We start from the raw sequence: 26,840 nt of genomic DNA on the forward strand, positions 1-26,840 counted from the left end.
GGTTTGTGTTTTATTCTATCTTAGTTCTGGTATCTGGTATTAGAAGGGGAATTTGCCCTGGTTTTTACCTTGCAGGGATTTCTAGGAGAGGTAAGGGGTACATTTCCTACCGTTGTGGGTTGCTCTGACCTAACTGTTGAAGGCTGAGTGTGGAAAAGAAGACATAAGAATGAGAACTAATGATTACCTGACCTTGTCACGGACCAAAATCCACAGCAGGAATATCTCTAGATTTCAGGTCTGTGTTTCCTAGGTGAGCTTGGAAATGTGAGAGCTTTATCTGCTGCAGGTTTCACTGGAAGGTTCCAGCCAAGCAAAGTTCGTTGGGAGATGGAGAAAATACTATGAAATACTATGAAAACTATTTAGAAGATTTTAATCATGCTTTAAGATTTTGATGGTGGAGATGGTAAAAATTGGGTCTGAGTGGTTTTGAGTGACCCCAACCCGGACAAACCATGAGGACATGTTCGCTGTTCCAACAGCTTTTTGACTGACTTGGAGCCACAGCATTTGATCTTGATTTTCAGGGGAAAATCTGCTGTTAATTTCAGGGGGCCACTGAATGTGCTTATTTTCTCATAATTCTGTTCTCACACGGATGCTAGAAAGACAGAAAGACCAGAATGATAACTGGATGATACTTTTATAATATGATGGGTTAATGTTTTGTCTTCGCCTCAACATCACTTAAGTGTATCCAAGAATCTATTTTTAACAATATCATTTTCCTCTTTTTAAGCAAGGTTGAAGACTTTATTCAGCTTACTCTTGTCACAAGAGAAGAAAAATAGTCACGCAGTCCAGGTTTTCGTTCATACATCTTGCTCCCTGAAATACATGTACTAGCAGTTTGTCTAATCTTCCTTGCGTCGTAGATGATAAAGTTTCCATCTTTGTCCTTTGGAAACTGCTTTTCAATCAATGGATTTCCTTGTCAGGAAGTTTTTGGGTTTGTTAAGCACTTTTTTTTCTGAATTTTATCCGATTATTTCCTATTTTAAATCCTTTTCTATTGAGCTTATTAATTTTCTTCTTCGTAACTGACAGCTCTTCCCCATTATCCTTAATATTCATCTCTCTTAACTCTGTCTTAATGCATTGCCTGTATTTTGTTCTGGATTTTTCCTCCCAATTGGTCTAACTCCTTAATTAATCATGCAGCTTTTCTCTAAACAACTTGTTTCCCTAGAAATCTCTTTCTTGATGCCTACTAGTATAGTCACAGCTGAAGTGAGATTTCTTGATCTCCTGTGGTAACTCAAGATCCTCAGCAAGGAAAATGGAGAACAATTACTTCGGGATCTTACTAAGAGAAAGTCAGAAATGAAGTTCCGTTCAGCTTTGATTCCTGAAAAGTGTTTGTTGTGGGAGGCAGTAAAAGGGAGCGATGGGAAGAAAGGAGTGAGGTGATCCCTGGTAAATGTATTTGCATGGGAAATATTCCAGTGACATCAGAATTAAAATATGCAAGAAGCTTGGCTTTAATGAGATGTGACTCCACTTCTTGGCGCAGTGCCTGTCTGTAATAACTTCAGTAACTTGGGGCTTTTGTACAGTTTTGGTTAAGTATGAGTGAGGGATTTGGAAGCGGCAGGCTCATTTATAAAACTGATTCATTTTGTTCATGCAGTATTTTTTGAAGTTGTTTAAAATGACCCGCTCTGGGATTGCCTTTCACCATATTTGAGCAAGGCGGAATGTAACTGGTTTGGAGACGCTGTGTACAGAATCCCACTGAGCAGGCTGGTGGCTGGGGTTTTTGGTCAAGTTAAGTCAGCTTGTAACGCAACCCGTCAGAAAGGTTCTGGAGAGTCTTCAGCAAGGGTAAGTGGTTTCAGAAATGAGGAAATCAAGCACTAATGACCGTTTGGGGAAAAGGCCCCGTTTTCCAGGCTTCAGTCCCAAACAATGGCGTAAGCTTTGGGGCTTTAGTGATGCTGTTGGGTGGTCCTTGGTGAGCTGCAGAGCTGGGAACGGAAAAGCCCAGGTGAGAAGGAAATAGATTTTCTTGTCCTCTTGCCCTCTGGCTTGGGAACCTCCATCAGCAGCCCCGCAAATCTGCGGCCAGGCAGCTGGGTGTGGAGGGTTTGACACACTGCGAAAATACCCAAATGCCTCTTCTGAAACTGAGACATTGTTATTCCAGGCATCCTTGTGAAAACAGTAATTCCTACTTCGGATTTAGGCGCTAAGGACCAGCTTCTGTAGAGCATGAACTTACTGGGGGGGGGGGGGGGGGGCTGAACCTCCTCTAGTCAGAGGCTGATGCGAGGGTCCCCCAGCTTCATGGATAAAATGATCAAGAGCAGGGAATGTGATTCCTTCCTGAGAAGCCTTCAGAAATTCTTCACTTAATGCTATGTCATACGGAAGTAGTCGCCCCACGAGATTTTCTGTAGGCCTTTTCTTGATCAGTTACCCATACAACACTAGGAAGCTTGCCGTAAGTTTATTGTTAAAGTAACTTAAGTGCCTAAAAGAGAGAGAAAATGAGCATTTTGGACCTATGCATTGTCATCTCATGGCAAATGCCCAAAGGAAAATGAGTGGGAAAGAGAAACTGCGTGGTTTAGTTGGAGCATTTCTATCACGTGGAAGTAGTCTACTGATGTTATCCCCAGATTTAAATTATACATTCTGTCTCCCTAACCCAAGCACATAGCTGAGAATTTCATCAGTGCAGGGTGTGTACTTTTTATATTGCTTTGGGTGGGTCTGGCAAAAAGCATTTTCTTAGCTAATCATAGCTGGACGCCATATATCACACTACCTTAATTTCTTTTGTATCGCGTGTGTGTGCCAATATCAGACATCTTTTTTATTGTGCCATACAAATTGCCAGTTTAGGAACCAATTGCATGAAAAATAAATCATAAGTCTGGGCAAATCTTGCATTTGGTTGTTATACAGAAACCAAATCTAATGATAATGAAACACACCCATAAATTGCAACTTTATTAGGGTATAACGATCCTAACTGAGGTTGGGGTAAACGAAATGAACAGAAAAATGCATTACTTCACTTCTTAAATCTTCATTTAGAAAAAAAGCCCAGACACATCCAGAAGAACTCTTGTTTTAAATAGGAAATTTTTGCTTATCCACTGCATTCAATCTCTTTTTTTTTTCTGCTGTGTTGTAAGAGCCTAAACATTACAAGAAGTTTTCCTACAGAAATTTAGAGCTTGATCTGGTTGTCTGGAGTGGTTCATAGGGTTTGAATTATCTTTCAACTTCTGTAAATTAACACAGCATCCTACCCTTATGTCTGCCCTATAGAACTGAAATGCCCAACAGTCCAGCAGATATAAAATTATTAGTGATTTAAAGTTAACTTCCAGGGAAATAATTTTAAATGTATTAATACTTTTGATATGTTCTTCTGAGACCAGCCTACGTGACACTCTGTACCTTGTTGAACATCCCACCACAACGGTTGTTCAGGTTGTAAAGGCTGATCATGTATTTTTATTAAAATTCTACAATTTTGTATGGCTCATCTTAGCTTGAAAATCAGCTCAAAAGTTTTTCTTTTTTAAAAAATAAATTTAATGTGACTAAATAGACCATCTACATTTAGAGCTTGAGGGGAGGGGGCTATATTAGTTTAGGTCAGTAACACAGCATCATTAAAAGCAGAAAATAAAATCATAGCAGCAATGAACTACAGCAAATGCAAAGAAATCTAGTTAGTTGCGAAGGTCACAAAGCGTGCTAATGTTTTTAGCACACAGGTTCATTGCTCAACCGCGTATGAATTTTTCAGACCACAAACTGATTTTTGTCTAGACTAAGCTTAAATAAGCAAAATAAAGGCAAAGGTTCTGTCCGTTCCATGAAAACTATTGTGGGAAGGGACCTAATTGCAACACAACCACCGCAGCGTGTGGCTGGGTCACACTCAGTGGCTGGGCTCAGATGCTGGTTTTAATCACAGGTCCCAGCTCCTCTTCTGTTCCATCTGAAGTCAAAAAGGAAAAGTCTGCTGCTAGGCACAGTACCTCCCGCGTGGGATGCAACATCGGTCTTGGGTTTTTGTGTGCAGGGTAGAGGCAGCGTTGTTCTAGGTATTTATTAGGAAGGACAAAATGAAACAGTAGCTAGTTTTGTAAAAATGTGAGTAATCTGTCAAAGCTACATTGGTAAAATGTTGGAACATTGAGGCAAGCGAGCAACCTAGCCGTGAAGCATTGATTTGCCTTCAGTTACTCCTTCGCTCTGGATGAAGGCAGGTGGTTGGAATGAGACAGCACACTCAAGGCCGGTCCCGTAGCGAGAGGAGCGGCCCGCAGCGGCGGGCGCGGCCGGCAGTCGATGGCTTCCGTGGGTGAGAACCCAGGTGGGTGCTGCAGGGACCCTCTGCGCCCCTTTAGCGGTGCTCCGTCATCTGGGTGACGGTGGTTCCCGGGCTGCCTGCGCTTCAGGTCGTGCTCCTCCAGGAGCCGTTGCTTTTGCTTCGTAGTTGGGCGCATTTAGGAAGTGCTTAGTAGATTTTCTGACTTTGCTGCCTATCTTTGAATATCAACAAGCTTCATCAGGGTGTATTGACCGAGTAAAAGCTTGCCCATTGACCTGGACTCAAGAGCTGTGAGCAGGCTCAGCACAGCGTACCTGCAGCAGGGCTGATAAACTAGATTTCTTTTAAATACTTACTGGCCAGCCTCTGTTGGGTTAAATAGTTCCTAACGTGTAGGTTGAACTTATAGCACACACAGAGGTATTATTGGCATTTTGTAGAATTAAGGAAAACTTAGTGCTGCACGATGAAAGAGCACGGCCAATACGCTGGTTTTGGGTTTTGCTACTTCTGTGCTGTAGGTTTGTTGCTATTGGCTCTATTGGAAGCAAGCAGTTACCCTTCCTGCTACAGTTCCTCCGAGGAATTTTACATCGAATATTTCTCAATCACGTGCAAGGGTCTTGTAAAGAAACAGCCATAAGGAGCTGCTGTGTCAGAGAAATGTTGCATCTGTTCCTGTTTTACAGCCAGCAGGACCGAAGCAACGTGTCTGGGATTAGACTGCAGGGAGTTAAATCCTGTCTCTTGCTCCATTTACTTGGACAAGAATTTTCAAGTGTGGATTTGGAAAGTAGAGAATTACACTCTCATTTCTCATAAAGCCAATGGGATTTAGGTACCTAATTCCCTTGAGCCCTTTGAAATTCTTGTAGAGCAAACACTACCTTCTCTAACTTATGTAGAAGCAATTAAAAGATCAGCCAACACTGTCTAGTTAATGTGGTCTGCAAAGAAAATGCCTTTAAACTTGTCTAGGTCCCAGTAACCGACATGGGAGGCTAATGACAAGGACCTGAGTAAAGACCTTAATGTCAGCTTGGGAGTCCTAGTAATCAGCTTGGGAAGCTAATGCCAAGGAGCTGGATAAAGATGCAATTAAGGTTGCCACGAACTACTGGGATACATTGCAGTTCCCAGCTGTGATAACTGAAGAGTTGGCTGCCGTTCTGAAACACCAGCATGACAGTAAAGTAGGAATGAACGGACAAATACTTTGGCCTTTTCATTTTCCAGACATTTATATTCACAATCTGCATGGAACCTAAATTATCCTGGAAAAATTCCAAGCAATAATCCTTTTTTTTTCTTTTTTTTTTTTTTCTTCCCTCCAGTGGGTTAATAAAGTACAATTAGGCTTTTCTAGTCTGCATTTCACAAGGGGCAACAGAATAAACATTTCCACTTATTTATGATCCATCTCAGCTTTTGGAGAGTTTGACAGTTTTACAAGTCCCTGACTGCTTACCCTGGTCAGTGCAAACACCCTGCTTCGAAAGCATCACATTTGAGCCTTCAACACTGAGAAGACAACATGTTCAGACTCTCTCTTTAAGTAAGAGGAGATAACCTAAGGGGAACAAAAAAAAGTTCTTGAAAATCCTGTCGCAGGTATAGTGCGGTTCTGAATGTCCTCAGGAGATCATAGTTCTAGTACAGCAAATGCATTTTTCATAGAGTGTGTATAAAATGAAATACCTTATTAGCAGCTGTAAGTCATAGGGAAGCGATACAAATTTTTATAGCTCCAGGAAGATACACAGACCAGAAAGATGCAATGGGAAACTCATAATTTTATCTTCAAATGGACTCTGAAAAAGCCTTGTCACTTCCACCGCTGCCAGCACAACCAATAACGACAGGATCTAAGTCACTGCATAAAGGACTTGCCAGCTCACAGGCGATGGCTCGGGAGCTATAGGAAAAATGTGTTGCCGAGCTTGGCGTGTGGCTGCCAAGCATGCCCGGTGCTTGTTGACTCCAGTTCTGGAGAAGGCTGAGGGGGCCAAGAGCTGGGGGCTGTTGGTGATGAGAGGAGGCAGCCGCACCCCACTGGGCTGCAGCAGTTGGCTGGGCTGGGCCAAATCAAGCAGGTTTTGAGGCAGGGGCTCTGGGCATCTGCTTGTCTGTTGCTGTTGTACGAGGATTACTGCCATGTGGAAAAAAAACCCTTCCTATGTAATGACAGAGATTGGGAAAGAACAAAATTCTTTGGATTTTTTTCTGTGTCCTTTCAGGTTGGTGTAATATGTAGTCAAATAAAGTCAGAGTCAGTCCTACCCTCTTTTCTGTTCTCCTGTCTGTACTCGCATGGCATGGGGAGGAGAGGCTGTGTGAGTGCCTCCTAGCTGGGCATGCTGAGAAAATCTGCTCCTTTCCGTGAGCACTGCACTTGCATACTACAGGAACGTGGACAAGTAGGGTCCTGGAGTAACTATTAGAGAGGAGAGGTGCTGCAAACAGCAAGAAAACCTCCCAAACTGTTTGCTCATTGGCATGGTTTTGGATGATTCAGACTTAAACACAAATCCCTCTAATGAATTAAGCCTGATCACCATGTGATTCTTACCTTTCAAAACTGAAAAACTATTTTCTATGAACATAGAAGTAAAAGTAATGCATCTACCATGGTTTTTAAAAATAGCCTAAAAAAAAAATTTTGAAAATAGGAGAGCTACAGTGAAACCTCTGTGAAAAATGATACGTTTAGGCTAAGGTTCCATACTACGCTGAGCTGCCCTAAGGGTGGCAGGCAGTCGCATGTTCCTATGCACGTGCCCACCGTTGCCCTTGTCTTGCCACTGGTGCTCAGCTGAACGTGTGGCAGCCAGCTCAGAAAGCCAAAGCATCACAAACCTGATCAAGCCAAAAAAAAGTGAATCGTTTTTCTGCCACTTTGGCTGGCCAGGCCTGCTCACACGGGCTCAGCGGTGTCGGTGAGGAGGGGTAGGAACATGCCGTCGGGGAAAGGAAAGAAACAGGGCTCCCGCTTTGGCAGCAGATCTGTGCAACCGAAAAGTCATGCTGCATCCTGAGAATAAGGTTCTTTGTACTTATGCTTTCAAATAGAAATTCGTATCCTCCCATTTTATTTAAAGGAAGTATTTTTAAAAAATTGAAGAACAGCTTGACACTCCTCTTTAGTTGAAGTCTGTGTTCATCCTGCAGTAAGACTGACTGGCCTGTTTCATATACAGCTTCTCCTTGGTTTCAGTTGCTGCCTCTCCCTTGTTGTTAGGGAAGTGCTGCTTCTTGTGAGGAAAACATCTCGGAGAGAATGCCTAAATCTCAGCACAGATGTCTTTTCATTATTGCAAGCACTCCTGTTAACACTGATGTTCATTCTGATAGGGATTTAATACATATTGTAGCATCTGGTTTCTAAGTACCTGAGGACCTTGGGTTTGCTCTCCAGTCTGCAAACAGGATAGTGCTCAGGTGGGGGAAGGCAGGTTTTCGGGTCTTAAGCCCAAGCAGATGAAGGAGAGGAGGTGTCAGCCAAGCTGCGGCAGATACTGGTGCTCGCGTAGTACAGCCACGGGATTGCCCAGGTCATGGACTTGTGTGTTGTTTCTCATAAACATCTGGTAGTAACCTATCACCCATAGCCCATGGGGAAACGGCTGGCTTGGCATGGAAATTTTGCTGGCAGCCTCTAATCTAAGATAGAATATTAAGCTTTGGAGGAAATGGATTTTTTTTCATCTGCTTGGTTATGAAATCAGTTTATGAGAAGGAGGTGACGTGTTTAGGTTGCTCTGCTATTTCAGTTGCACAGGTAGCACCCAAAAGATCTGTTAAAAAATTGTGATCCTCTTGTATGACATCTAGCTCACGGGCAGATATGGTGCAATTGCAATAGTACTTGGGGATGCTGCTCCAAACCGGCTTTCTGAAGGCTCCCCCATTTCCAGTTTCTGTTCAGGAAGAGCTAACTTCTCTCCAACAAGCATCTATCTAGAGCAGCTATTCTAACATCAAGAAGAAGAAAGCAGTTGCTATCAGCTTAGATTAGTACATCTGTTTTAAAAGTTGGTTGGTAAACCTGGAAGATTCTTTGGTAGTGACTGTGTGACTATAGAAATGGGAAAGCAAATTCTAAGCAGGCAGTGAGGCTGGCTGGGAAGGTGCACGTCGTCATTGCCTGGCGAGGCGGAGCAGACAGGCTGCAAAGCCAAGCTAGGATCAGAAGCTAGGAATGGGTCTTCTGCACAAATGGCTCATCTGTACTATTTGTCCTGCCAAAAAAATTGTGTGAGGGTCCTTTCCATAGCCCCAAAGAGTCTTCAAGAAGATTGTCTCTGCTTTTCATGAAGGAATCTTACAACATAGGAAACTTAAGCTGCTTTTAAATGCATGCCTTAAAGCATCCTGCGAGTTGCCAGAACTGTGATCGTTTCTTTGGCACCTCCATTAGGGCAGGATTTATAAGTATCTGTTGCACGTTTATAACAGTTGCTGCCCAGGGTGGGTATGTTAGTGTTAGCCATTAATGCTGCTCATGATTATTGCTCTTCTTTTACGTGTCTGTGACTTTTATTCCCAGATCTTAAGAACTCTTCGGTGTCCCTGATGGAGAGCACTGCTGGGGTGCTTCATCTGTATTCTGCCATTACTAGCTAACGAGTTTTCCCTTCTCCTTCAGGCTGCACATGCCATAAAAGCCAAGCAGTCTTGCACGTCAGTACTGAGTGCAGCCCTATGGAGAGCAGTTACTTCCTTTTGAGCAATTATTTTTTTATTTCCTTTTTATTTCTTCCTCTCATATTGATCATTATTGTAGTAATACAGGCTGGTCTGGGAATTTCTTTTCATCAAAGTAAAATTCCTAGGCATCCATTTTCCCTTTACGATTTCAATTTCCAGTAGGACTGGGAGGAGGCAGCATAGATGTCCCTGAAATATAGCGGCATCGGTAGGACACTTTTGGTAGCTATTTGAATAGTGAAATAATGGCAGCAAATCTAATGGCAAATAATTGTAGACATGCAGGCCAAGGACTTATTAGTGCTTCATGTGTTATCTCCTAACACAGCAGTGGCATTGCAACGTGGGAGTGTGCAAAGGTATGCTAAAAGGCCTGAAGATTTACATTAGCAAAGAAAATTCCCCCAGCTCCTGTGTCCTTGTCCTATGGAAGAGGCCACCTCTAAGTGCGAAAGCATCATTGTATTTTCAGTCATTTCATTGAAAATGTCATCACTAGCTGCAAAATATTTTCTCTTCTTATTTGCATCGCTGTTCATGGCTTGGTTTGCTCTAAAAATAGAGTTTAATGTGTCGGGAACTGGGGAAGCTTCAGCTCTTACAGAGCCACTCTCCTGCGTGAGCTGAGGAAAGCTGTGCACGGGCTCAAGCTGACGAGCTTAAAGCGAGGGCTGGAATGAGGACAGCTAGAGTTTCTGCACAGCTGAGCTGGTTGAGTGAGTCTACTGGGTTTTCCAAAGTGAAAACCACTTTGCCTTTGTGAAGACTTTAGTGTTAGACTGGTCATCCTCCTGGCTCTTTTCTACAGATTTTTTTTTTCTCTCCTGTTTTGCTCTGTGAGTACAATGCTTGTGTTTTATCAGTCCCCTGTCTTGGTATTCAGCAAATGCTGTGTTATGATAAAGATTAAGATAAATTGTGGCACTAAGTACAGTAATAAATGTAGGCATAGTGTATATAGGGTATTGTGGAAGAAATTAGTTTCTGTTCTGCAGTTTGGAGGAAAAAAAAAAAAAAAGTCATGCATCTGTTTTAGGTAGAAATATCCTTATCATCCTGTGGTATCGCTTTACTCTCAGATGAAAAAGCCATAGAGTTTTGTGCAGGAAAGCCTTTGTTATGGATGGCATTGTCCAAATGAATCAAGTGATAATGGAAATAATTTAAAGTTTAGAAGAAGGATAATGAAATCATGGAAGTTCTGTAAGCTTTTTGATGAGTTTCTGCAGTCTGTTGCACTGATGACTTACAAGTGAGAAGTTGGAGCAAAGCAAGCAGTGAATTTGAATAGGTATGTATGTGAAGTGCCTTGGAATCCTAATCTTTGAGTGTACGTGTAAAGAAAATAGTTTTGAGAAACAAGTCTGTTCCTCTAGCCTAGCATGCTACATTTTAAGGTGCTTTAAAAACTTTTCTCTCTACTGAGCGTGCTTGATTTTAAGGTACTTTTTTAAGGTACTTTTAAAATATTTCTTTCAAAGAAGTCTTTGCCTTTTGGTTGGTGTCTGTTGTAACGTGACCCAGTAATTTCTAGTATTCGCAGACGTTAGAGCCTGCTGGCAGGTACTCATGCTAAACACGTTTATGTTTTTGAGGCATCTGGTCAGTGTTCTGTGATTCTGTGGAGTTATATTCTGCTCCTGCTCCTGTAGGAACGTTACAGTGTCGGCCACAGGGCTTTATGAATTGTCACAAAATGAACAGCTAATTCTTGACATCTGCTGTGCTGAAGTGACTGCCAAGCTGCGCTGGTAGTTGGCAAGGAAATAAATATTGATAGACCCTAGCAACAGGTACTCCTGAGAACTCTCGTTCTGGGAATGCTTAGGCTGGTCCAGAGTTATTCATGTTGTGATGATAGCATTTTAAGTTTATTTATAGGATTTGTTTGTGTCTTATCACCATCTCTCGGAGCTGGAATGCATGAATGGGCTTTGCTGTGCGACATGTGTATCGTACACCCTTCTCTGGTGACTCATTTCGACACAGGACAGATGCTTCACTGTCCGAATCTCGGGTAGCTGATGTACACCGATGTATGACATCTCAAGTATGTGCTTGTATCTAGACTCTCCTGTGTTTGCTATCTATCCTATGTTGCAATGACTACTCCAGAGCTATGTACATAGAAGTCATAAAAGTGTGTCGGATACAAGAATTTCTTTCTTTTTAGTAATATACTAACAAAATATTCATATACAAGCTCCTCTGAGAGTCCACCAGATTAAAATTAGCTTGCTTACGTTGTGAAAGCACTAACTCTTGTGAGCGCTGTAAGTGAACAATTTTATGTTCTCGTTGCAGAGATTGAAGCCAGAGAAGCCTGCGACTGGCTGAGAGCTGCTGGTTTTCCCCAATATGCTCAGCTATTTGAAGGTATGATCCCAAAGACTTGTCAAGCAGCTGACACCCGATTCAAGTAGAATTGTTAACATAAATAATCTTTCAGAACCTAACACTTTTGATGGAAGCACGTCCAAATTCTGTAATATCTTCATGCAAACCTGTGGAAAAATAATAACCTGGTGTGTGTTCTTGCAGAAGTGACGTCTTAATTAGGTTAGCAGGGACTCAGCGGAATTCTGTAAAGGACCAAATCTTTCCTGGTTATTGCTAGACTGTAACACAGTCAAATTTCTGCTTTTGTGATTTTTAGTTGCTTATAATTTTCTCAGGCTTTTTTCCTTGGTGTGTTGGGTTTTTTTTCCGACTCGCTGGCTGCAACCAAAACTCATCGAAGGTTCCCCAGCCTGTGGTCTTGAGCAAGATTGTTTTCTGTTGAAAAAGAATGTTGGAAAAATCATCTTGCAATCTTGCATTTTTAAAACAGATACTCTGAAGCAGCCAGCCACGGTCAAACAATGCAATTTCAGCATGTTTTCAGGTTGTTAAAGCTACAGAGTGCTTATGACTTGTGAGGGAGGTAGGAATTTGTTGAGAACTTGTGTAATTTTTAGACATTTGTGCTTATACCTTCTTCAAAACGTTTGTTAAAAACATTGAATGTAACAAAAGCTAATCTATTTTTAAGAGAGATTTTATCAAAGAACTATGGTTAAAAGAACAAACAGTAACTTCTGCCTGCCCTCATTCCCACCGCCTCTGGTCATTGCAAAATTAAAAACTGGAAGCCAAGCAATAGAGCCGAATTTGAAAGCTGTATACTATGAAACACGATGTCTCATGGAAAGGCTTCCCGTTTGACTACAGCAGATTTTATTACATAAGCTGTCAGTCTTACAGTTTGTTGGAAATGTACGTTGCCGTGCTTCTGGATAACAAATCCTCGGTATTACCTTGCTGTTTCTGCAGTGGTCTGACTTGACTAGGTAAGTTAAGTTTAAAAAGTAAGCCAAGAAGAGACTGATGGATCTCACTGGTTCCCTCATCTGCCAGGCTAAATCTCAGGAGCTGGATCACTGAACTCCTCAGCTGGTGTGCTGATCAGCTTCAAGCACAGCACGATTTGTCAGGGTCACTGCACTTCGAAGAGCCTATGTCCCGTGCTGCATTGTACCTTACCTTCAGCAAACGTGCATGGAACAAACTCCTAGTTTTATAATGTACTTGAAGGCAGAAGGTGCAGAGAACCTAACCTAAGCAAAACTTTGATTTTGTATTTCTTAGCTATAGTTCATAATCACTGCAAGCTCCTGGCAATGCAGCAAATGCTTGCCTACCCGTAGCTAATAGCAAGCAGATACCTACGTTTATTCCCCCGCTTGCTCTAAGGAACTGATCCTCACTTACTTGAAGCACATTTCTGTGAATATATAGCTATAGAAATAGATTTAGATGTGTTTTGTCTATGATAAATATGTTGCAAAATTCAAAGTCTTTGCAATTGTAACTCAGATTTCAGATTCAACTTCTTTGTTTACAGATATGCAGTTTCCTATTGATGTAAAAACTGTGAGGAAAGATCATGAATTTTTAGATGGAGATGCGATTGAATCGCTTTTCAGGTAAACGTTAATTTTGCATCATCTTTAATACCTCCAGGCTCCATAGTTATTTGTCATTCAACTGTTCACGCCTTAGTTTTTGTCAGAGACTAAGTCACCAATGCTACAACTGAAGGAAAACACTTCAGCACATACTTTAGTACCACTGAAGTTTGTTGTTTTAAGAATTTAAAGGTAAAGTAAGCACGTGTCTGCACGTCTTCTTCAGCCAAGGTCTCAGTGACATTATACTAAGCATCAAATCTGTATTTTCTGTGATGTGAAGTGTCTGCAGGCTGAGAAAGGATAATCAGTTCCCTGCAAGCGTATGGTAGCGTGACAGTTTGCTCTTTAGATCGCGTATTACGGAGTGCAGGGATTTCCTCTGGCTAGCGAGCTTCCCCAGAGCTGGTCCAGGAGATAAACAGCAGAAATGAGCTGCACAAGAGATACGCTTCCTGTTTCGTTCTCCTGAACGTTTTTTCGAGTGACAAGCAAAGGTATTGATTTGAAATTACCGTTTTGCCGCAGCTGTTCACAGCACACCAGTGAAATGGCATCATCGGGGCAAAGTCAGACTCATTGCTCTTTGGGCTTTCCCCGTGTCAGAGTGCCAGGATAGCGCAGAGGCATCCTACTTTGCTACGTGCTGCAGTTATTGAAGCCTTCTCGTTACGGGATTGTTGAGCAGCTGAAGTGAGCTCCAGCCTATCCATGCCACACCGCTCGGCCGATCCAAGGGACACAATAAGAATTTCTAACTCTTAAGGGACTGGAAAGTTCCTCTTCTGGCAAAGTGGTCTGGTCCTTTCCTGTATTGTTAAGTCACCTGAATTCAAATTCTGCTTGTAACGGGAGCGCCAACAGGAGCTGCTTGCATGTACATCTCCAATGCACAGCAGATATTAGAGAACTTTGGATATATTTTGTTTCTTGATATGGCTTCTGTCCTGAGTGCTCCTTGAAGGCTGTCAGCGTGCCTCCCTGTTGATGCCACATATTTGTTTGACAGTTAAGTGACTGACTGGTTTGGGGCCTTATTGACTCCACAAGTTTGAATTAAAATGATAGATAATGAAGTCCTTCCAAGGATACAGGTTAATGTCGTCTTTTTTAAAACTTCTGTCTTTTTTCTTATACCCTAGGCGGTTGAACACACTAAACAAGTGTGCGTCAATGAAAGTGGAAATAAGCCGTCAGAGGAAACGGGTATGTTTATAAAACACAGTTCATTTTCTCATTAAAAATGTGTTTAGCTATTATATCAGAACTCTGTTTTTAAAAGGTCTATAAAGGATTACCAATTTCTGAACCTTTCTTTCTGTTCTTTTCGATCTTGCAAAGCTCTTTCATTTGCATTTTCCACTGAAAAACATAGTAATGGGGATTGAAATGATGTAATGTTCATTTTGTAACTTTGTACGGTAGGTTAGGGGCGGGTTTTGAAACAGTTTTTAAAAATTATTTGACACACATTACTGTCCAATAGTTGCACCAAGGCCCCTCAGCATGTCTTTTATTGCTTTCCTAAGTAGTTTAGCATCTTATTTAAGGCCTGAAAGTGAAATTTCACTCTTATTGACTGAACAAAAGATAAGAAATTAAAATGGACAATCCAAATAGTGTCAGCCAATGCCAAATGTCCAGCCAGCAGAAGCTGGATAGGTTTTAGCTGTGCTGGCTTTGTCCTCTCCTGCAAAAAAGTATTGTCCATAAAACAGTTATAGCCACATCCTGGCTGGTTAACATCAAGACAGTAAAGCCTCTTGGGTACCACGGACTAACTGCAGGACTAGCAAGAAAATAATGTCATTTTTTGGAAAAATGTCTAGTTTTTTGGGAAGTTCCACTCTGCCGTCAGGAAAAACTGGAGCGAGAGGGTCCACAGCGAAGAGACAGGTCATGCCCATCTCCCTAGCAGTTTGCTGGCCGGGCGCTCGCTTGGAGTGGGGACAATACAGCAAATGGAGCACCCGGGGCAAGCGGCCGGGGAGGCTGAGGTCTCCAAGAAGGTGCGCCAGGTATTGCTGCTGCCACAGGCCCGCAGCCAAATGCTTCCTCACCTGACAGTGGATGAGTTTTGGTCACAGAAGCACGAAAGAGCGTTCGATTTGTTTGGCTTTAGGAAAGGCCATGTAAACCCAATACAATTATCTTTCAAAACCTCTGGATTTGCCACAGAACAGAATTTTTCATCCTCAGATCAAATCTGTCATCTTTTCCTGTGGTGAACGTACCAGACTTGTCAGCATGCTTGGGAGTAATTTGTCAGCATGTTTTTCAACTAACAGAACAGAGCTCAGGGCAGACCTTCAGTAGCTGAATGGTTACATTCCCATATGTTGGTCTTGGGTTTTGGAGGTAGGCAGAAAAATTAACTCTCCTTTTCTGTTACATTTTTTGATAATTTAAAATTTGCCAAACTTTGCTCTGGAACTGTACTTTTTTTTCTTTTTTCTTTCTAAGAGTGATGACTCTGAAGATGATGAACCTTGTGCAATAAGTAACAAATGGGCTTATGAGAGGTGCAGTCGGAGATGGTCTCGTATCGAGAGCCTAGAAGGTTTCCCAGCAGAGGAAGGTGCTAGTGCATCAGTCCCAGGCAGTCCAATACTGAAGAGCATCGGCAACGAGGCTACTGTCTTTCTGGATCCCGGCGAGAAACATGATGTGTCCTCAATTCACAGTACTAGCAGTGGCGACAGCGACATTGTTAGCTTCCCAAAACCTTTTGAAGATGTGGAAACCAGCACGACTTCCTCAATTAAGGTGGCTTCACTGGACTCTACCTTTAGTTGTTCTCCTCCCGCCAGTGAATTTTTAAATATCACCAGTGAGGAGAAGCTTTTGGATAAATCACCATGTAAGAAGAGGAAGAGCCTTCTAAAGAAAATGGAGAAGCTGCACTTAAGGAGCTGCAACTTAAGGAGTGGTCAGTCAAAGGCCAAACCTATAATAAGTGAACCTGTTCTTCTGGAAGGACTTAATGAAGAAAAGATGAAGATGCTGAACTGTGTAAATATTTCCGACCTCTCTGGCATCCAAACAAAGAACAATTCTTCCTTTTCTCCCCAGAGCTGCAATAGCAGCAATCAGTCTGAAAATAGCAGCACAGTGAGCACCCCGAGTCCTGTCATAAAACCACGAAGCCACTATGAAGGAAGGGGAGTGTATGCAGAGGACTTGGATTCTAGCAAGCTCTTGCTGTGGAATGATCTATCTCAGCAAAACCTGAAAAATGACATGAAGTTACGAACAAACCAGATGTTTCAAATACCACAAGGCCATAAACCTGGCACTTTCCCCAAAGCACTTACAAACAGTTCCCTGTCTCCCGTAGACAACTCTTCCATCAACTGGAGAACCGGGAGTTTTCATGGGTGCAGAAGGAGCCAGAGCAGGAGCAGTTCCAAGGACTCCAAAGCCCCCAGGAGCCCCCTTTCATGCACAGACAACAGGCTAAGTGTATATGACAACATGCCCAATATTGAACTTGATAAGTTGGAGGCAATAGAAGTTGGTGATGATGATGTTTTTACAGAACTGAACAATGTTATAGAAGATGTCAATGGTCTCAAAAAGTTGGTTGATCAGTGGACAGAGAAGTTCTCAGATGATGGGGATCCGGACTTTACCAGTGACTTGACTGCTTTGTATCCATCCTCAGCTAAAGAAATCTGTCTTGAAACAAAGGGCTCAACAGCAGACCTCCCGGCCACTGAGGGAGAGAGCAGCTGTGAACTGGGCAAGGAGATCAGTTCTGCAGACCTGGCATACACAACAGACTCTAAAAAGACCAACAGGTCAGCCATCCTTGGGTTTCCCTAGTAGACTGCCCCTTGGCAACCTTTCCCCATTGATTCTTTCCACTGTAATTGCTTTTCCAGAACAAAATATCCTTCAGTAAGTCTGTTCTGGTAGCAGGGTCTGCACCGCTGGTGCCAGCTACTGCTGGTCTGTAGGCACTCTGGGATCTACATCTGCTCTGACCTCTGTTGAAAGCAGGGTGCTCACAATCTGCATGAGCACTCAGCCATTTGGAATCAGAGTTTATGGCTAGCTTGCTGTATTTCTTATTGAAACATTTTGTATTGCCAGAGTACCTCCTGGATGAGAAGTACCCTGTTAAAATGCAACTAACCATACGGTGGTTGGGAACTGCAGGTCATTTAGAGTCTTGGGTGCTTCACAGGTGCAGGCAGAAAACTAACAGGGACGATGGAAATAGTCCTAAGCTTAAACAATATTTATCCTGTAGGCATGGGAAGCAACACTGGTCTACGGAAGAGAGCGTGAACTTGGACAGCCTTGCCATCCAGACTGTTAGCCAGTCAGCTGCCCAGCTAGCCCGGACACAAAAGCTGGCTTTGTTGAAACTCACGGCTTTAATGGACAGATACTCCCCTTCCAGTAAGCAGGGCTGGAACTGGTAAGTTGTCTAGTATTAAAGCAACCTGTGCTGGAAAGAGAGGATTTGATGTAAGCAGGTGAGTTTCCTTGCCTGCCTAGATTACAGATGTTCAAGATGAGGAATTTCATCCTGCTAAATCGCTGGCAGTTTCATGGCTATTTCAATGGCTCCAGGATCTCCTCTGCTACGGACTGCGCTTTTGCGCCTCGCTGGTCGTCATGTTATTACTGATTTTAAAGCACGTTATAGTTTCCTTGTTAAATTTGCCCGTTTGCAGGGCTTTGTCAGAGGTTCTTCACAGAGATTGCAGGACCGGAGCTGAGAGCTGGCTGGGCTGAGAATCCATCTCTTCACCATCAAGTCCCAGTTTGAACTAAAACAATGACAAAAAGTCAGTCACTCGTAGGACTTATAACTATCACTTAGCACCTTGTGATAGGGATCTGGTACTTGAATACGGAAAGAAGTGAAAAAAGTGTCCTAAAGGGATGGAACATATTTCACATGAGGATGCTTTATTAAAGCTGATTTCAGTTTTGAAATGAGGAAGTCATTCCTGTAACTGCGCTTAATGTTTTTCTCTCTATGGCTTATGACGCTATGTATACAGGTATGTGGCAAAATTTGGGGATGTGGCAAGTATAACTAAATCCTTTCCCATGCGTGTAACTGAAGTAGCAGGCGGAACTGTGCTGGAGCGCTAAGTTGGATGCACTGTTTTCTTTGTTTTCAGGACCATACCAAAGTTCATTAAAAAAATAAAAGCTTCTGACTACAAGGACAAAAATGTGTTTGGGGTTCCTTTGCTTCTGAATGTTCAGCGAACAAGCCACCCACTGCCTAACGGCATACTGCAAGCACTGGACTACCTAAGAAGCCACTTTCTTGACCAGGTATGAACTTGAGGCAGCCCAGGGCAGCTCTGTTCCATAAATGGATCTGCTCCAGGGAACCAGTCTCTGCTTCCAGCTTTCATGCGGGACTTCCTGGCCTCCTAAGGCTCTGAATAGGCAGAAAGGTGTTGGTCTGAGCAGGTGGCCTGCAAGGAAATACCAATGCTGTTTCCTTCTGGGAATGCCTTTAGTCCTGTGCCTTGCCTCACTGAAATCATCTGCAGTCAGTTCTCTTGGTGCAGGCAGCCAAGCTGCCTTCTCCTGGGGAGGCCGCATGTCTCTGCTCCCTTGGGAAGGAAACCCACCGCACAATGTCGTCATTCCCTCTGTGCTGTGGTTGCTGGTAGTGCCAGAGCTAATGGGATAATTCATCTTGTTTCAGCTGAAATGTACCACTAAGCAGAGATAAAACATATTAGAGCAGTGCCCGTAACATCTTTTTCTGGATCTCAACTCTGTATTTATCCACTAAGTGGAGATGTGTGCATGGCAGTGAAAGTGCGTGTTGCGTATGCTATTTCTATAGCACAGGTGCAGAAATGGGAGACGCCGTGCCATGAGACATACTAGTTAAAGAGAGGGCTTTCTTTTTTCCGTGCTTTGCAATTGTATAGGTGTGCAATATTATGCTGAAGTACAAAAATGCGTGCACCCTGTGATGTTACTACGCAGTTTGGTGGCACATACCGGTGCGTGAGCAGGCAGTTGCTTATGAAGGCAGCGTGTTTCATTTTGAGGTCATGGTATCCGTTCAGTTAATATGAATAAACCAACGAATGTAAATACTGTCTCAGCGGCACACAGTGAAACTTTCAGCAGAAGCTTTGCTGAGGTCGAGTTCATGGGCAACTTCTAAATCTAGGTTTTGTCTGAAATTGGATTGACATTCATATGAAAAATAAAATCATGATTTCCCTCAGAATGGCAATTGCCCTTTGCCAACCTGTAGACGTATTAGATGTATCATCAGACATATCAGATGTTAAACCTGAACCTTGTGGATCTCGCAGTCTGAGTTTGTTTGTTCCAGCACGGGCATCAGTGTGCGTTTGCTTTGGGATGAACACACGTTGGTGCACTAGAAACTTGCAGTTCTAATGTGTGAACATAGCCTGCTCAAGCAAAGTGACAGATGTCAATAGTAATGACTTTAAAAGTAAAAAAGAGTAATTTTGCATTAAATGAAAAACAAGCAAACAAATATGAAAATTGGTATGTCTTTCACAGCTGGTTCTGTGGGCTGGGAGGAATATCTGTGCTGCTTCTAATGATACAAAAATATTTTGGTATTAGGTCCCACTACCATAGGCTCTTAGCTATCAAAAGGAAAGCAAAGGATCAATTATTTGTCAGAGGTTTGATTCCTGATGAGTCCTCTCTTTAATATTTTCTTTTACCTGTAGGTTGGCCTGTTCCGAAAATCCGGTGTTAAATCCAGGATTCTCTCTTTAAGAGAAATGAATGAAACCAACCCGAACAACGTATGTTACGAAGGGCAGTCAGCATTTGATGTGGCTGATATGGTGAAGCAGTATTTCCGAGACCTTCCCGAGCCTATATTTACCAGCAGGCTCTGTGAATCCTTCCTCCACATCTACCAATGTAGGTCACAAACGCTATAGTTTTCCAATTCCTTGAATATCTTACTCTTCAGCTGCACGAGGCAGTGGCCGGACTAGGACTAGTGCCATGTCCCCTTGTAGTCAGAGGAGACGAGTCAGGCAGGGCGTTTCTGAAAAGATGAGTTCATTGTGGCTTTAGACTTAAGAGCTTCACATCTGCATCTTATGGGCCAGCTGTTTTCTAGCACTGTATCTTTTCTGTTCTTTGAAGGATGAGTGTAATAAGATACGTTGAAGCAGCCCTCCTAAACCGTGTTTTTTAAATGGTCATTTCCTTATGCAAATTTAAGAAAGAACTCAGTCCCCTGGTTCATGGTATGAAGTAGCTCCTTGTGCAAGAAGCCATGTTATACTGATGACACTTCTGTATGTATTAAGGCGCCCAAGCACAGTTGCTGTGAAACAGCATCTTTCTGCCTGTGCTCTCACTGTTGCTTTCCTTGCGACTCAGCCTGGAAAAGAAGGAAATGTGAAGCTGAAATCTAGCATTGAATATAGTTTTAAACAGGTTCCATCTCCAGTACTTTGCCCTCAAGGAATTCACATTCAAAAAGCAGCTGGGCTGGGGGAGGAACTGGCTGTAGGCACTTATGATGGTGTTGCTACAGGCACGTTTCTTTTGAGAAAAGGTTTTGAAAGTCAAAGTATGGGATTTCTGAGTGGACTGGTTTTCAGCCTGTTTTATGTGACTTTCATTGACAGGAGTACACGACCTGCTGCTGTCCTGTGTATGGTGCAGGTTCGTGAAAGTTCGGCTGGGTTTTATTTTTTAACCTGTCAGGCTTTTAGAATTTTGTCTGAAAATGGTTTGGTTATTTGTTTGAAGCAAGTTTTCTTTTTGCATCCACAAGTCCTTTTTGTGAGGAGGGCCACAATTCCTGTGTCCAATGGATGTGGAAGAGTTTTCTTCCATTTATTATAACCTGGCCGCTGTCGCCCTCCCGTCTCTTGTTTTCGGATAGAAACAGCAAGTGCCTGAATTCTACTTGCCCATTTTGTGCCATGTGTGACTTGAGCAAGTGCCCAGACTAAATTACTGTCTTTTGGATGTAAGAAATGCGCTGCTTTCACCAAGCAGCACGTTTTGTGTGTTCTACATATGTGCTTCTACTTGGAGGGAAAGAGTGAAAGTGATCTTCTACCCTTTGTAGCAGTGTACATTGGAGAAATCCTCATGACAGGGGGATGCGCGGCAGGCTGAATCGTACCTGCTCTCCCGAGGAGCTGTTTGGGCACACAGTCTCACTGGGTTTCCGTGTGAATTAAAATCTGTTGGTAAAACATTGTTCTCTCAGTTGAGTTATCTGAGAGCATCTCTTCTCTTCGTGCCTGAAGCTGAAAGGAAAAGACAGTAGAGTAGCTATCTGCTCCAGAGTATCATTCCATAGTAATATTTCATGGGGAGACAGGTCCTGATTTGGATTGCAGTCAGAGGCGGTTCAGGATAAGTTCATTAGCACGGTGTTCAAGATAAATTGCAAGTCAAGCGCCAGCATTGGTTGGTGGGATGTGCATCTTGACAGGCAATAGGAGCAAACTGTACTTGTGGGATGTGACGGTGGTAATGGCCGCTGTGTTGTCTGCTGTGAGCTGGAGTGACAGGAAAATGGGTGAACCTACAGTTTCAATGCCCTGCTTGGGACGCTGTTGATGGATGCTCTCTCTGCAAGTCACATGTGATTTTCACTGTTTTTTCTGTTTTCAGACGTGCCGAAGGATCAGCAGTTTCAGGCTGTCCAGGCTGCTATTCTTCTTCTCCCAAAGGAAAACCGAGAAGCTTTGAAAATCCTCCTGTTCTTTCTGCGAGATGTGGTTGCTTTCGTTGAGGAAAACCAGATGACCCCGACCAACATTGCTGTCTGTCTTGCACCTTCTTTGTTTCACCTCAACACCCTGAGACGGGATAGTTCCTCCTCCTCCACCAGGTATTAGCGCCTTAATGCTGGCATTGCTGCTGTCCATAGTGTTCTTTGCCGGAACAATGTCTTCTGTAGCTGGCCTAGGATCAGTGTCTGCTTTTAAGGGGGAAATAGCGCGTGTGTCTCAAATATGGTGGTTCAGGTCCAGCAGGAGCTGACCACAGAGCCCATTGCCCAGTGTAGAGAGCAGTGGTCACGCTCCTGAGCGGTCTGTGTGGGAGCTAGCCTGCCTCCCTCACAACTGCTGTACGGGGTCCGGCTGCCCAGGAGCCCAGCAAGTGGCCCACTGCATTAAGGTGGTGCTGGCCATTGAAACTCTGGCTCCCGCACTGGCAGCCTAAGCCCAGGTGCAGCTTTAAGGCCCCACAGGTACCGGGCAGATTGTTGCAGTTGCTGGCACTAGTTCTGCTGGGGGATAAGGGGATCGTTCCTGCCACACCGAGCCATGGGATTCTGTAAATATATCTTAATAAGTAAAAATATTTAGGTTGCATAACATCCCCTGCTTGTACGTGCAGGGAGGAAGGTGCCCTTGGGCCAAAGTAGACAAATAATCTCTGGGAGCATTCGTGCCTTATCTGGTCTCCTGAGGCAGGGCTGTTTGCTTTACTCCGTGCTCCGTATCAGGGTAGAAAAGGACAGCTGACTTTGACGGAAACATTGTGCACCCATCAGAGCAGCGAGTTCATCACCTCACACGGGGATCTAAAGAAGAGGACTGGTTCCAAAGCAGAAGCTGTCAGACGTGCTACTGGCATCTTTCAGGATAATAACGCAGGCTCGGGATAGCACAGAGAGGGGAAAGAAAACACTAAGGGCTCTTCTTCTGAATGGCCCCCACCATCTGGAAATGCCTGGAGCCTAGGGCTGCCCGGCCCCCCCGGGCTGAGCCGGGCGTTGCGAGGGCAGCTGGGGATGCGATGGAGCTGTGGAGGAGCAGGTCCTCCCTGGATCGCGGTTGTGTTTGAGCACCGGGGAATCATACTTTGACAGCTGTACCTCTTTGGCTTATGCTGAAATACTAGGACCAAAAATAGAAACTGTGTTTTCTCTTTGTTGTCACTGTTTAGAAGCCAGGCTGCTTTGAAGCTTTAGCTTTTTTGTAACGTGGCATTAATGCCGTAGTGCAGGGTTCCGACTTCAAAGGGTAGAGGCTGACAGGTCTGACTTTGAGGGGCAGAGCTGAGGACTCTTATCTTCCACTCAATTTTCAAGCCATTTGGCAGGAATGCACATAGATAAAAGTATCAGAAGCCAGGATTAATGATGTCATATAGTGATTACGAATTAAAAGAGGGGACTGTTTTTGAATCGTGTTTGGTGTGGTTTGGGCCAAAGGCTTTAAAAGGTTCTGCATAGGCTTCGCAGGGTATCAAAGGAGCTTGGTATTTGAAGGCTACACACAAATCAGTTTGGAGTCATGGCTGTCTCTGGCCGAGTGTGTGATGATGTGTTTGGGGAATAAAAAGCCTCGACTTGCCTTTCTTGGGCATACGTTATTAGTGGTCAGTACTGCCCCGGGCGCTTTCGGGGTGTGCTGGGAGGGACCTTGCTGCAGTAACCTACCGTGAGCCCTTACGTGGTACGTAAGGGTCCTCAATGCGGTGTGTTTTTGCTGATGATGATGGTTTCCAGCCTCCAGGCAGGCCAGCCTGTGGGCACGTTGTACGCGTGGTTTACAGCTGCTCATGCAGCCGGCCTTTCGCCTTCCCCGCTCCATAGATCCAGCCAGAGGAAGTGCAGCTTGGGGAAGCCAGACCAGAGGGAGCTGAGCGAGAATCTGGCAGCAACGCAGGGCCTGGCCCACATGATAATGGAGTGCAACAGGCTATTCCAGGTACGTCGCTTGCTGTAGCGAAGCAAAAGCCCTGAGCAGCCCGCTGTAGGTGGCCTGCTTGGAGCAGCGGTTTGGGCCACAGGCCTGCAGAGGTCCTTGCCAGCCCAGCTCTTTCTCTGAGCCTGTGATAGGTGTGAGTCCTGCTGACTCCAGTACGCAGAAAATGAATGTCATGGCAGAGTTTACCGCAGCTATTTGTAAGGGCTGTGAGAGCCTTCCTCCATTTCTCCCTCCAACCCACAACTGTTACGGGGGTTTGACTCCCTGGGCTTGGGGCCAACTTAGAGAGTGCCTGCAGGGCAGAGGCTGCCATGTGCTCTTGCCGACTGTCCCTTCTTGTGGGAGCGGGTTGAAGTTGAGGTTTTGCTGCTGGGTCCTGGCTGGAGCATCAGCCATGCTTGTGCCTGGCCATGGACCCCAGTGATCTGGACCTTGACCCACAGACTGACTTCCCGGCTTGACCTCGGCCTTTCCTCGTCATTATGGACTTGCCTGGCGATCACTAGACTGTGGCTGACCCTGGTTGCTGTCACTGGACCTGATCCTGACCTCCCTTGCTGATTCACCTTCCTGGCTCAACCTCGGACCGCATCACCGTGGCTGTGTCTGATGATCTGGACTCTTGGCTGGCCCTGGCTGCCATCCCTGGCCTGGCTCAGGTACTGTGGGACCAGGCAGCTGCCCTGCCAGCCCTGTTATCCCACTCCGCTCCCGGCCCCTTTCCCTCGGGGGGCCGCCAGCCTTTGGTGCACCCCGACAGCCAGCTTGGGCCTTCTCGCGCTCCGCTCCAGCACCAGGGCTGGGCAGGAGCCGATGCCCCAGGGCTCCCCTGCACTGACACGTGGCCCTGCCCCAGGGCTCCCCTGCACTGATCCCCCCAACCAGCCCCTTGCTTCTGAGTGGCACCCGCCCCCCAGCCCAGCCTGGGGCCCCATCTCCCCAAGGCATCAGTCCCCAACCTGGCCAGGGCTCCGAAGTGCCCCCTTCACCCCAGCCCAGCCGCCGGTCCCCATTTCCTCAGTGGTGGCCTGAGCCCCTCTGCCCAGCCCTGAGGCCCTGTGGGGGTGCCTTGACGCCTGCTGCCTGCCCCGCACCCTACAGTCAGCCCTGGCAACATGGGAGCTGGCCCCATCCTGGCCGCTTGGCCCCCGAAGTAGCCCCGCAGGGACTCTGAGCTGCCCTTGGACCCGTGGGCATCCTGCACGCTCCTGCTATGACCAGGGCACGTCACAACAGGCGCCGCTGACGCCGGGCCTGTGGGGCTGCCCCTCACCGAGGGGTGCCGGGGCCCTGCTGCTGTGTCCCCGCCCTGCCGGGGGGCTTGGTGCTGGCACCCAGGGATGGACAGGAGAGGGCTGTCCCCCTTCGAGGAGAGGCCACAGGCAGCACCGCGGGGCAGCCTCCGCCATGCCCGTGCCCGGACACGCACCCGCCGCTCTGGACCTGGACCCTGACGCTTGGCCCTGCCGGTCACTGTGGCTGGAGATGCTGTCACCGCCACCGAACCCGACCCTGCCTGGCTTGGCCTCGGCACCGACGGATGCGCCTGCGACTGGGACCCTCGGTTGGTCGCCGCTGCCGTTCCCGGGCCTGCCCTGCGTCTCCCTCAGGTAGGGTGGGCCGGGGTCCTGGCCCTACCCCACGGTACGGCACTCGGCGCCCCGGCGCCTGCTGCTCCCTGACACCACGGTGGGTGCTCCAGAGGGGCCCGGCCTCCAGCCACAGGAGGAGGGAGGGCACGGCCACGGCACGGGTGCACGTGTGCGCACAGAGGGTCAGGTAGCACAGCATGTGGTTTGGGCAGTTGGTGAAGCCTCCGGCACATGCAGCTGTCATGCTGCTGCCAGCGTGGCACCAGAGCTAGGTCTGGTTTTGTTTGTGGGCATTGTTCAGCCAGCCATCGGCAGCGTGGCTTTGCACAGGTCTGTGCTTGTTTAAGTGCCAGACCCGTGCCCGTTAGGTGCTAGGCGCTCTCTAGCTGTCATAGCCGAGCCCTCCTCCCCAGCTGCCTGTATGGGAAAGAACCTGGGACATCACAGAAGTAGGTATCTTTTGTATAAATATATATACAGATACATATGTATATGTACTCACATGCATATGCCCCTGAGGACCTAAATCAAGTGCAACACCTACTCTAATGGTAGCAAAGCCACATTTCTGTGCTGCGTTACTTCGCAGAGCGGAGCTTCCAGCAAATCCCAAAGCAAAGGCAGGAGCCACAGCCCCACTGCCTTGCCGTTGGCCTTGTGGTTACTCGAGATCGATATGCACCCACCAAAGATGTTTGCCAACTCTGTAGGGATTTAAAACATTGCTGCTACAGGGAAAGGCATTTCCCTTGTGTCGTCCTCTGAGGGAATGCAGTTAATTGATCTGCTCCTCCCCTGGGCTTCCTGCTCCTCCAGATAAAACCGCTGCCTGCCTGCCTACGCCAGCATTGCTGGCAGCTGACTGCTGCTCCCACAGCAGGCAACCTAACACCGCTGTCCTCTGAGCAGCACTCGGGAAGCCACCCCTTTTCTGAGGGCCAGTGCAGGCCACCCACACAGGGCAGCGATGCACAGGTGTGTGTTTGCTTGTAGGTGGTATGCCCCCCACTGCCTGTGCTCCGTTGTCCTGGTAAGTGGCGGTGTTTCGCACCTCCCTGGTGTGGGACATGAAAGTGCAGTCCTTGAGCCTGATGTGTGATCTCTTTCGCAGGTACCTGACTGTTGCCTTGATCGGCTCACTAACAACTTCCACAAGACAAGCATCCTGAGCATGGGGCCTCGCACGGCCAGGCTGGGAGGAGACCGCTTGGCTCCCTTGAGAGCCCTCTGCTCTGCTGAGGGATGCCAGAGGTGACATCAAAAGCTGGGTGACCTGCTCACACCTGGCAAATAAGGTAAAGAGGATGGTGGGAGTCATCAGAGTAAGGGTGGCTCTGGGAGCATGGGACTGTGGTTGGAGGGTTTCCTGGAGGTGCTCTTGGGTGTCCTGAGGTCTTGGTCCTTAACCTCTGCAGACTGAAGCAGAGCAGCCCTGGGCATGGGCCTGTGGGGTTTGGTTCCGGCACAGAGAATTGCTTTGAGCTGTGCCCACGGCTCCTCTTGCTGCCTCTGTACTTGCGGCTTCTGAAGCCCTGCTCCTGTTCTCTCTTTCTTACCTTCCCCCCTTCCTCCCTCCCCCAGCCTTTCATTCCTTCCTTCCTTTCTCTCCTAAGGG

The 26,840-nt window shown here is 45.8% G+C and overlaps 1 protein-coding gene across 4 annotated transcripts in view; it reads left to right on the plus strand.

Annotated features, from left to right (window-relative positions):
* The window catches only part of LOC104016585 (rho GTPase-activating protein 7-like), a 52,085-nt gene that overhangs the window by 25,006 nt on the left and 239 nt on the right, over positions 1–26,840 (plus strand). For 2 of the 4 annotated variants that reach the window (XM_087759979.1, XM_087759977.1), the window contains exons 2-12: positions 11,312–11,383; positions 12,891–12,972; positions 14,097–14,160; positions 15,418–16,754; positions 17,210–17,380; positions 18,096–18,255; positions 19,659–19,857; positions 21,583–21,802; positions 23,519–23,633; positions 24,077–25,243; positions 26,337–26,520. In XM_087759979.1, coding sequence (XP_087616105.1) covers positions 11,312–11,383; positions 12,891–12,972; positions 14,097–14,160; positions 15,418–16,754; positions 17,210–17,380; positions 18,096–18,255; positions 19,659–19,857; positions 21,583–21,802; positions 23,519–23,633; positions 24,077–24,094 — 2,438 coding nt within the window. In that variant the 3' untranslated portion in view covers positions 24,095–25,243; positions 26,337–26,520. Of the gene's footprint in view, positions 1–9,516; positions 9,844–10,185; positions 10,299–11,311; positions 11,384–12,890; positions 12,973–14,096; positions 14,161–15,417; positions 16,755–17,209; positions 17,381–18,095; positions 18,256–19,658; positions 19,858–21,582; positions 21,803–23,518; positions 23,634–24,076; positions 25,244–26,336; positions 26,521–26,840 lie in introns of those variants that run through there. The other 2 variants (XM_087759980.1, XM_087759981.1) reach the window with 2 other exon arrangements.

This window comes from Nipponia nippon, unplaced genomic scaffold, assembly GCF_047370975.1.
Source record: "Nipponia nippon isolate SJK-2023a ecotype South Korea unplaced genomic scaffold, ASM4737097v1 scaffold_21, whole genome shotgun sequence".
Lineage (NCBI taxonomy): Eukaryota > Metazoa > Chordata > Aves > Pelecaniformes > Threskiornithidae > Nipponia > Nipponia nippon.